The sequence below is a fragment of the Fundulus heteroclitus genome, chromosome 23 (genome assembly GCF_011125445.2).
Source record: "Fundulus heteroclitus isolate FHET01 chromosome 23, MU-UCD_Fhet_4.1, whole genome shotgun sequence".
Classification (NCBI taxonomy): Eukaryota; Metazoa; Chordata; class Actinopteri; order Cyprinodontiformes; family Fundulidae; genus Fundulus; species Fundulus heteroclitus.
The window spans coordinates 4,910,725-4,922,648 of record NC_046383.1 but is presented as its reverse complement, the minus strand read 5'-3'; the positions used below and the strand labels follow the sequence as shown (position 1 = coordinate 4,922,648).

The 11,924-nt window shown below is 37.8% G+C and overlaps 1 protein-coding gene across 1 annotated transcript; it reads right to left on the bottom strand.

The window, feature by feature from the left end:
- Positions 1-617: 617 nt before the first annotated feature.
- LOC105917781 (nuclear factor 7, ovary) lies at positions 618-2,679 on the bottom strand. The gene is made up of 2 exons (XM_012852684.3): positions 2,602-2,679; positions 618-2,478 (listed from the first exon to the last, which is right to left on the bottom strand). The coding sequence occupies exon 2, from the start codon at positions 2,474-2,476 to the stop codon at positions 845-847; it is 1,632 nt and encodes a 543-aa protein (XP_012708138.2). The 5' UTR covers positions 2,477-2,478; positions 2,602-2,679; the 3' UTR covers positions 618-844.
- Positions 2,680-11,924: the final 9,245 nt, after the last annotated feature.

Here is an 11,924-nt window from a genome sequence, read left to right as displayed (position 1 = left end):
TGGCTTTAAGCTCAAGGTTAGAATCCTGACCTGCCAGAGCTGGGCCATTTGCCCAAACTATTTCTGTATTGCTGAGGTGGGCTTTTGCTTAGACCTTAGAGCTTTAAATTCTCTATGTTGCAAAAGGATGTGAAAAGAAAATTGTAGTTTATGGAATTTTCCAATTTCCCCACCTTGTTTTTTATGCATATTATGCACTGCATTTTAACGTTTGCTTATCCAGGTATTTTAAAATAATTATTTGGAGTTAAAAACTGACATTCTGAGGGCCTTTTGCATAATGGAATCGTTACAGTTTGGCAATAAAGACACGGCACATTTAAGTTTTCGAAAACTATCCTATTATTCATAACTGCTTTCTGTATTATCATTCCTACAGGCTAAATATGTCAGAGAATAATAGATAATAAAAAAGTTTTCATGTATTAACAGATTTTCCCTTTATTTATCTCTCTTGTACTTGTTCTCTAACTGAGAAATAAAACTTAATGTGTCATTATTTCTATTAGGTGAAAACAAAACACTGTTTCTGAGTCTGGCATCAAATTATAGCATGAAGACTCCCACTGATGGATTAGTGTAATGAAAAACTGGATTGTGCCATTTTTTATTTTATTTTAGTTAACCTTTATTTTACCAGGTATGTGAGTTGAACCAATTCACATTTTCAACGAAGACCTGGTCAAGAAGCAGCATCATACAGCAGAAAAAAAACATGCATACACACGAAAAAGAGTTCACATAAGACAACATAAGACCACTTAATCACTGTTTACATTATATACTTGCAACATGGACTATTGCAGTCTGGTAGAATGCTTGTCCACAAACTTAAAACAGTCTCTTAGCAATTGGTTGTGACAGGAGTAATGATCAAGGCAGCTGAATTTTTACCTCCATCGTTAACGCAGGGACTGAAGAATGGAAAGAGCTTCTCGCTGAACTTGTATCCGGTGAAGGGGAAGATGATTGCCCTCGCATCCACATCATAAAAGGACACCTGACCCTGCTCATAGTCTACAAAAACTCCAACCTTTTCAGGTATCTGCCTAACCGGCAGGTTTACAGCTGGGCCGGCGTTGGCTGTGAGCTCGCTTCCTTTTCTGAGCCAGATGGTCCAGCATCCATTCTTCGGGCTCAGTCTGATATCCCCCTTCCTGTTGATGGACTCGCTCACCACTCCTAAATCCCACTGGGTTTTGCCTTTCACCTGAACCTCATAGTAAGATTTTCCAGAGGAGAAACCTTCTTTTGCCAAAACATTGAGGACCTGATCAAACCTTTGTGGTTTGTCCTCTTTGTTCTTACTTTGGTTTCCAGTGAAAACTTGCTTCCCATCGGCAGAAAGATTCAGTAAAGGGTGTGCTGTGTCAGGATCGAACGTCACATCCACAGCATACTGCTGTTTTTCTCTAAAGGTAGGATCGCACAGTGTGTTTATTTTACTTGTGACAAACATCTGCAGCTCAGCCATGGTGCGTTGAATTTTAAACTGGTCAGTATTAACTTTAAGATCAGACCAGTCTTTCACTTTTGGTGAAGGTACTGTAAGAGAAAGGGCATTCTCGAGAAATGTGAAGTCATCATCTATGAATGAAGCTTTATCAAGTTTCTCTTTTATCACGTTTATTTGCATAATTTCTGCATCCAGTTCTGTAATAAAATCATTCCCCTCCTTTTCAATCGTTTGCAGCTTTGTATTTATTACCTCTGTCAGCTCAGTTTGGCTTTTCCGAACATAATCCTCAATAGCAGCCATCACATTGTTTTTGCATGATAGTGCTTCATCCGCATTATTCCTGCTCTCATCCAATGAGCGTTGAATGTGAAGAATTTTCTGCCGACGTGTTTCGATCATTTCATCAGTGTTTTCCTTTTCTTTCCCCAGGTGGGTTTTTCTTATTTTTGCCTCTTCTTTTAAAGTCACAACCTTGTGTGTTTTATGGTCTTGGTTTTTGCAGGACGAGCAAAGAAACATTTGATCCACCCTGCAAAAGAATTCTAGAAAGTCACCGTGGGTTTTGCATATCCTGTTCAGCAGGTCATTAACTGGCTGGATGAGCTTGTGTTGCTGTAATTTGAGTAATGTTAGATGAGGCTCGAGGTGAATTTCACAGAATGACATAAAACATACTAAACAAGACTTTACAGCAGTGGATTTTGGCTCTGCGCACAGATTGCACAGCACTTTTCCAATCCCTGCTTCTTGAAGGGGGAAGGATGCCTTCCTTTTCACCACACTTTTGAACTTTTCGGCCATGTCAGCAATGAAAATGTTGACCCGGAGCATTGGCTTGGAGTAATGTATCTCTTTACACAGCGGACAGCCAAATACATAGTTTTTTTCCCAGTGTTTTGTGATGCAATCATGACAAAACGTGTGTCCACAAGGAATTGATACAGGTTTGCTGAACACATCCAGACAGATGGAGCAACAAAAGTCATCTTCAGTCATTAGATTCGTGGCAGAAGCCATTTCTAGAAAACAAACAGAGAATGTAGGTTAGAACGCAAAAAGCCTATTTCCAACCATGTTCATATGACAAAACCCGACATATATGTTAAAAAGAAAGCTTTAAACTTCTGAAACCTAATAATTACCTGTTGTATGAAGTCTTTAGTAAAAGTTTCCGACTTGTAAGAGAAGCTTAAACTTGTGCCTTTCTTGCTTTCACTTTGTTTCACTCTGGTCATGTGATCTCATTTCGTCATCTCTTTGAACAAGTTAACCCTTTATAAGCACAAACAGCCAACAGCTTTTTTTTCCCTTTCATTTTCAGCTGGATTTGGTCACAAAGAAAAAATATGTGCTGTAAATCTATACTTCAAAGACCTGCGTTGCCAGGGAGTTTTGTTTAGTTGTGCATAATTCATGCTCTTCCTTGGCTGTTCGTGTATTCTTATCTGAAACTCCTTTCATGTACAGCTTTAACCAACAGTAGAATTAAATTTGTAAAACAGGACAATAAAAAATAAATAAATAAAAAAAATCACCACAGCTTGTGCATAAGGGGTGAATTGCAGGAATTTTTCTGAAAAACCTTTGGACTCAACAACTCTTGTTTTATTTTTCCAGGGAAATAAAAGGCTTTTGGCAACAACAGAATTCCTGCATCTATGATGACCATTTGGAGAGACAGCTGTGTGTATCTTTTTGGATATTAAAGCTGCCATTTTGATTCACACAGTTATTACAGTTTTAGCAAGATTGCTTTTTCTGTGTATTTTTGAACATAGCTGCATTTGCTCATTGATTTTATACAGAGACCAAATGGAGCAAAAAAAAAAAAAAAAAAAAAAAAAGGTTTTATATACAGAAATGGACAAAACAACTGGATCCCTGCTGATTTGTCCTGTAGTAATTAGCCTTGTTTTTCCATCAACGTTTTTTAATGCACATTTTGAAATATCATATGAGGTTTATCAAAACAGCAAAATTTAAAATAACTGTATTGAATACTGCTGGAGAACCCAATATTCAGCCGGATACAGAGTCACGTTTTTAAAGGTTTATTGTAAGGATGAGTAGTGGCAGGTGAGGCAGGTAAGCAGAACCAGACTTGACAGATGAATAATGGCTGAAGGTGCAGGTAGGCAGGGATGAGCAGGAGACCAGAAGATGCAGGTAGTGACAGACCAGAACAGGCGACGTGGACCAAAGAACCACCAGAACGGGCAGAGCAAGCAGCTGGGACTCACAGGGAAACAGGCAGAACTGTAGCACGCAGACACAGGCAACGTTTATCAGAATTTGCAGGCCAACAATGACCTTAACAATTCTCCATTACTAAGGGGGTGGATCTGTTTTGGTTCAATTTGCATGTCATCTAAGCCATTACAAGGCCTTTATTGGGCAGTATTATAAAGCTTACAACTCCACACTACTCCAGACATTTTGAATTGAAAAAGCTTTCTGGATAGGAAGTTAAACATCCAGTTGTTTTGTTTTTTTAACATTTTTGGAATTTTATCAGAATAGTCCAGCTGGCTGAGTACATAGGAACTGGTAGAGGCGACTCACATCACACAAAATGAGATAAGAAGTTTTGGCAGCGAGTGGAAAACTGAGGCAGGTATATGTAGGCAGGTGAACAGGTGACCAGAGTTGACAGTAATTACTGGCAGCAGGTGGCGTTGATCTGGGCTAATTGAACGGTGACTGAGCTGATTGGACAGTGGCTGGTGGCTCAGAGGTGACAGGCTGAGGATGGTGGTTGATTCAAGTCCAGAACAGTCCAAAATAAACATACAAAACCCTAAATCATGACAATAACTTCCGGAATTTGGCAAAAATGTGTTTACGCTCGCTTGAGGTGTTGTTTTGGAATTTTGCAAAAAAGACAATGTGCAGAAGTACATTTGCCTAATAAGTTCTGACATGGCAAACATTTATCTCTCATGACTGATCAGCTGTTTCTGCTGTCAACATCTTCCCAGATATTACCATATCACACAGAGAATTGCATTTTTTCTTGATGTCTCCGGACTGAAGACAGGTCTTGAAGACAGGTCTGCTGAACACACACAGACAGTGCAGACAAGTCCCCAAAAGACTGAAGCACTTTAGAAATGCTGTACTTTTTGAGCAGTTGAATGTATTTTTTCTCTTGTTGTTTACATAACAGGTTATTTAGGCTTTTTAAAATACTTTTATTATTATGTATGTTACCTGTTGTTTATCATATGTGGTTTTCCACACTTAAGTCCACACATGTTATGCTTTGTGGCACTCTGCACTTAAAAAGATTAATCTCAGTGGTCACTGTTTTTCAACACCACAATGTATTGAATAAATACAAACACTGTGAAACAACATTTTTTCACTTTTCATTAATATATTTCCTATTCAGCCACAGAAACATCTTTAAACCACTCCATAAATTGTAGTATAAATGAGAATATACCAGAGTCCTATGTACAGCGTAGTAATTTACTGATATCCTACTCCTTTATGGTGTTATAGAAATGGTCACCCTAGCTACACCATAACCTGACAATGAGTCAAAACAGGAAAAAAAAAAAAAAAGCTGGTAAAAAATGGTTATTTGCGCATACGCGGCACCGCAGCTGCGCAATTACGCGCTGGGATGGACGGGCAGTCCATGGCTGTCAGCCTGCTGCGTTCTTTACTCGAACAGGGCCACAATAAAGCAGCTCATTTCAAACCAGCTGTGGAGCCAAGATGGGAGCCTGGTGCGTGTGTGCACACATGTGGAAGAGATGGCATAACTCAGGCTGAAGTTAGCAGTAAAAACCTGAAGGCTAATCCAGAAAGGTCTGATTGTAAGTTATGGCTAATCACTGATAACAATTCTTAAAAATGTCATTATAGTTACAAGATGATGATAAAAAAAAAACTATTGATTCTTATATTCACCCAGCAGGGTCCTCTGCGGAACAGAGTAGAGTTACTTTCACCTGATTAACAGGTAGACCTAAAATCTCTGGCTATGATAGGAAACAACAGGAACGCTCTCTGGAAGCTTCTAGCTGGATTTACATCAAGATGTGAAAATTAGATGGTGCTTGGTTCAGTGAAAACCAAAGTATTTATTCCTGGAGTAGCTAAAAACATTAAAAGGTCATTTAGATCACCATATTACTTTTCATTCCTGCAAGCCGGTACAATTGTCTGCTGATCGAAAAAGGTTTAACACAATAAATTGTGAAAATATAAAAAATCTACACAGTAAGTTCAAAAGTGAGCCTCGCTCTTCTCTACCACATTTTCTGTCCTGATTCAGAACATACAGCTCTGGGTTGTTCAAAAGTGCAATGAATGATAAAAAGATAATGAACCATAGCAATTGATCATAAATGCAAATAACTATCACAGACTAATTCATTCCTTTATTTTTCTAAACAATATCTGTAATATTATATAAACAAATTACACAAAGAAGTTTTAATCAAAATAAAACACAGGTACCATTTTATTTATACAGTATTAGAAATATTAACACTGATAACACGATGAAAGATGATAGTCCAAGGAAAGTCCAGGATGATGTGCTTCCTCTCTGGCCAGCAGGTTTTCTGTGGTTTGTTTCAACTTACTTTGAGCTTCTTGTTTCATATTTGTTGAATCATTAAAAGCACTCGGTAGCTGGTAGCGTGTATTTAAATTGTTTTTACTCATTATAGCCTGGGATCAGTAAATCCTTGATATTAAATTTCATTGGACCCTCCTATAAAATCTCCGGACCACCACCCACACAAACACACACTTATTTATCTGATGCTGCCACTGTTGACAGAGGAGGGCTGTCTCATGCTGTAGAGCGACGGAGCCGATGGGAGTTACTGCATTGACCAGAGTGGCTTCTATTTGCAACATGGAGAAAAATGCACAAATGATGGAGTCTGTGTGAATGAGGTGTCTGACAGGCGGATATATGGACAATCCTGTTAAGCTTTTTATAAACATCCAATGGGGTCTATTCAGCAGAAGGTTTGAGGCAGGTTTTTAGTCTCAGGCCACCTCTGCTTACCAGAGGGTCTTGGATCTAATGAAATATTTAAAAGGCATTTGAGTGAGATAGGGATTCATCTGCCAAGACCCCCAATCCTATGTCCCACCCATTCTCCTCTTTATGATCCAATGAAAGGCTTTTTGAAAGATGAGAAGAAATCACTACTTCTCACCTTCCCTGTTTTCTCTCCTGACTCTCCATCCCTGATTGACCACAGCTTTTTTGCTCCCTTCTTCCGTGCTCTCATCCAGTTTAGCGTTCTCTAACCTCGAATGCATGAATTAGAGATTAGAGTTCTTCAAAGTGCTTGAAGACATAGCATGCTCTGTATTATTGAAACCTCCTGCTTGATGCTTGCTCATGTTTAAACTGTGCAAATCCAGAGTAAACCTAGTCATTGTAGCTGTGTAGAACTACAAGCTAAAGTGTGTACATGTAGGAAATCAAAATTAAGAAAACCCCATATGATGGTGAATTTTTATACCACGATCCTTATGATTTGCACACACACTGGACATAACAGCAGTGTGTAGTCGACAGACATATTCACATAAATGTGCTTTCAATATATTTTAAAGGGTTATTTTAAAAGAAGTTTCATTATTTGCAACCCCCATCTGTTTTAGTGAACCAGATGGACAGCAAACTTTGGATGACATCCATTCTTTGGGTTGGATTTGGTTCTTGCAATTTTATTTTGGTTTGTAAATGTTGCGCTTTATAGTTACAGTCATGGGAAAAGACAACTTTTGTGGCTTTCAATGCAGCCAAGAACCCTTGGAACAATACACTACAACATAATTGGAGAAAACCAAGCACTGTATATCAAAGTTTTATGAGATCTGTATTTTAACATTATTTCCACACAATTTGTATATTTTAGCTCCATTTTCTTAGTGTAGTTGTAATTATCCCATGTTTCTGTATTTGTCATAAATTAAGTCTCCTTAGCTCCTTACTCTTTTTTTTCTCTTAATTCCTGTTTATTCTGTTGATTGCTCTCACCTGGCTTCCATGTCACTAATCACACCTCCATATTATTTATGTCCATTGGTTTATTTGTTTCCATGTTGGTTTTTTTAAGGTTGCATTTGCCCTGGGTTTTATTGTTTTCCTTCATCTAGTGTAAATCTATAAGTCTACATCTATAGTTTATTCATTATTAAAACATCTCCCCACCGTGCACTTATTGATATCCTGTTTGCATTGGGGTCCTCATCATCCACAAAACACAATAGCAATAAAAAAGAAAATGTAATTTCACAAGAAACTGAAAAGACTTAAATCCTGTTTTAATGTCTTTGAACATGGTACTGCTTGGAAAATGCATTATTTACTTGGGCGGTTCTAATTATATCACTGTTGTAGAGACAAAGCTGAGCCCATCTGTCCGACAACAAAAGCTTGGTCTTATTTGAGGAATTAAAAAGACAATGATCCCAAACAAACCAAAAGCTCTATAATTCAATTACAAAGAAATAAAATATAAATTAAGCTGTTTACATAATAGTCAAATCCTGAACTGTTCTGCAATGCTTTGGTCGAGCATTAATCAGAGCAAAACTGTCTGCAAACCTCATGGAACTGCAGCTGTGTCGTAAAGAAGCATGGGCCTAAATTTGTGTACCATCATAGAAGACAAATACTTCAAGATTTCTTGAGAGGAGGTGGAGAATATTCTATCCCCCTCATCACCAGAGGTTGAGGGAGCCCAACAGTGCTGAGCCTTATCAGTTCGAGCCGCTGGCTCAAGACGCTGACTCAGTGATGCTCAAACCCGCTGCTGCCAAGGCAGAGGAGGACAGTATGGGTGTTAAGGTGATTTTAGCAGCATCATTGCTGACATGAGCTAACGTTCAAAGCAGTACAAATGCTAAACACTAGTGATAAAGTGATAATTTACTGTAACACTAAAAAGATTGTAAGGACAGTTTAGTCTCAGGGTACTCAGAGATAAAAATTGCTCTTTATTTCCGGATTTGTTTTTTAAAGTCAACCTTTTAGAATTAGAAGGCTCTGTGAAAACCAAGTAGTTTTTCATGAGGATTCTCAAGGAAAAGTAGGAACATGGAAAGTCAGTTACATCTTTGAGTCAGTTTATGCTTCCTGCAATTTGAAACCTTTTCTTCTTAACTTGGAAGCCTGAAACTGAGAGAGAAAAAAATATGTCAGGGGTTTTAAAGTCACTTGAGAGATGAGGGATTTATCTGGGACACATTTAAACCAAAACAGAAAACTGAATCCTCACCTCCTCAGCTGTGCCTGAAAAGCCAGCTGGACTAGAAGTGTATTGTCTGGGGGATGGTTTTAATAAGTTAAACTGTAAAAAATGCTCTTAATTCCATCTGGGCTACTCTCCAGCATTAATATCCAGCCAGATATTTTCTGAAACGTCAAGTGGTGCCTGGAGATCTAAAACATCAGACAGACTTTTGGAAATGTAAAGCTAATGTAAGCTTTTTTTTCTTGCTTCCTATTCAATAAAAGTCTTGTCTGAGATAGCCTGCAAACAACACAGGTGACAGTTTCTCTGGGATGCTACAAGTTTTGAGTTATTTATTACTTCTTTGTGAGTCTCAATATACACAATATAACTGAAAACCTGGCAGCTGAATGTTTGTAGATTCATTCAGATAGGTCATTTTTGATGTTTCCCATTTATAGTGGTTGTTGCAGATGCAGGTTTCAAGCCCTAAACTGAATGGTAAGCTGTTCAGCATGTTTTAGATGTTACACTGCCCCATCACACCCGGCGCAAATGATGAAACGCTGAGAAGGGAATTCAATATCAGCAAAAGTCTGTTAATGACCCAGCAATTTAAATCAGCAGGGGGGAATCAACTACAGGGTAGTCAATTAGCCAACTATGATTGTTTTTTTTGTAGTTTACTGTGCGTTTCAAATGAAGAACATTGTTTTTCTTCTAAATCATTGTTGTTGCAGTTATTCACACTGTTAACAAATTCCAGATTTTTTATTTGACATGTACTAATTAAAGCTTAAAAGTATTCCTTTTTTCCTGCTGGAAATGTTGAATTTCTACTACAAAACAGATTCGCTCCACTTTCAACATGACACCCAGGAAGACCATGACAGCAAGCAAAGGTATGTCAACAATCTTCGCTCTAAGCTACCAGTCTTATTTTACTGATAGATATGTGATCCATATACTTATCCTGGTGGATTATTCCTTAAAAGAAAAAAAAAGACCAATAATTATATGCAAGATTGTCTTGGATATTTTTATTTGTTTTATTTATTATTTATTTGTTTCTCGTTTACCATTACTCACAGATTTCCCCTTGTTTGTGTCAATGTCACAAGCAGGGGGTGATGCGGTGGCTAAAGTCGCCCCCCCTCCCCCCACAGACATTTCTAGGCCGGTCGAAACACAAACCGCAAGCAGGGAAGAGCCGAGGTGAACACGCCAAACCAAGTATGGTCGGTGGAACTGCGGGTCATGAGTGGGAGCACCTGATCCCAGCTGCAGTCCATTGTGATCATCCCAAATCTTAAATTACTTTGCTTCACAATCTTGTCAAGGCTTCAGTTATCCCTGTAACTTATGGTGGTGTAGCTTTGTCAGTCATCCAGGACACGACAATCATAGTTTTTTACTATGGCAACTGGACTTCTCTTGTTTCTTGATGATGTTTTGACTCTGGCAAAGTCCCGTTTTCTTCTAGTTAAACACTAGGAATCCCTGTAGCTTGCGCCCTCTTTTCTACCACAATTTTTTATTCCACTAAACTATATGTCTGGATAAAGCAATTTAATTTAGTTATACAATAACTGAGTTCCATTTTTTGAATCGAATTACTGAAATACATACATTTTTCAATAATATTTAAACCTACTAAGATTCACCTGTTTAGTTGAAGGTTTCATAAATGGGTGGACTGTGGATAAAATGGGGTTTAAATAATGATATGAATGCAAATTGTAATAGAAAAAGGGAAAGCAAGTCTTTAATTCAAGTTTTTTTTTTATCCATAGTTAAGACCAATGGATGGAAGCACTCAAGAAAAAGAAGCCAATAATAAAGGATTGAGTTTCAGTGTTACAGTAAAGTCTGTGGTAAAAGATAGGAGCAGCTTCAATTTCCTACATGAATGGTTAGTTTTCTAGTTTTCTGATTTCTTTGCTTCCATACTTTTCCCAGAAAGCTTATCTTTGTGAGCTGCTACATGATCCGTCTTCTCAAAACTGGCACTCAGCTTCTCATTGTGACATCTATCTGAAAAAAAAAAAAATTTCTTTCTGTCCATACACCTTTTTTCTATCAGACTTTACAGCTACAGCCAGTTTTAATGGCTCCAAGCTGCAGCCTTTAGTTATCTGTCACAGAGGGGCTTTTAACAAGGTCCTCCACTCCTTCAGCTCTGTCCCTCCTATTTTATCCATGCTGCCACCACTTTTCTCTCTCTCTCGTAATTTCACCTTTTTCTAGGGGTAGAATATTCAGGTATCTCACTCAAACTGAAAAGAAAGGGGAAGTGGGTTTACCTTTTAATAAATAGGAACCTGCACAGTTCTCAAACAGATTTAGGGCTTCATGGAGACAAATTGTTGTGGATCTGAACTTGCTTGGAGTAAAGGTGATGTGTTGAATGAGAATGTTTCCCACGATCAGTCATAACATTAAAAACAACCATTTGATCTTGTGCAGCACTCTCTTGTACTGCCAAAATAACTCTGACCCACAGAGGCACTGACTCAGAAGGTGACCCTGAACAGATTTTGAGGTATCGTAAGCCAGCAGTCTAAAAATAAGGATTTACTTGTACAAATTGAGTCATTTCTGTAATTTCATCACACAAATGCTCAGTTGGATTGATTCCAAATGCTTAGTTGGATACGTTGTGGGTCTGAAAGCAGAATATGATACCAGTAAAACAGGCTTGTTGTTTGTTTGGTGTGACACCCAATAAAATTCCTTGAGCCATGCCTTTGTGCCAGAGCATTTCCATAAGTGATACACTACATGTTAAAATCCATTTTGTTAATATTTATAACCATTTTTAATAAAGCATAGTGGCATATAAATGTGGTGTGGTTGATGGTTATAACACCATTAACTCACTTTCTTTCTCAAATAAATCTTATTTAAAGTGATGTACCAAAACATTATAATTTCCTCCATTTCTTACCTAAATGCAAACCATCTCATACCAATGTACTTAACTCATGGTGTATTTTTTTTAATTTTAGTACTTTAATTAATAATATAGATAAATAATCACAAAGTGTTATTTTTAGTCAGCTTATGTGCTTCTTCCAATTTGTTTATGTGCTTATCCCGGTGCGGACCAGTTAATTCTCTATAAATGTGAACAATTCTGAGACTAGATCTCAAAAAATGCTCTTAAGGAACCTCCTTGCGGATAGTTAACTTTTGTTGGAGTCATATGATCACAATTTGTTACAGTAAACTATTAGTAAAATGTAGAA

What these genes read in the sequence shown, in the direction of transcription:
- LOC105917781 (XM_012852684.3), bottom strand. Translation starts at nt 2,476, where the DNA reads ATGGCTTCTGCCACGAATCTAATGACTGAAGATGACTTTTGTTGCTCC.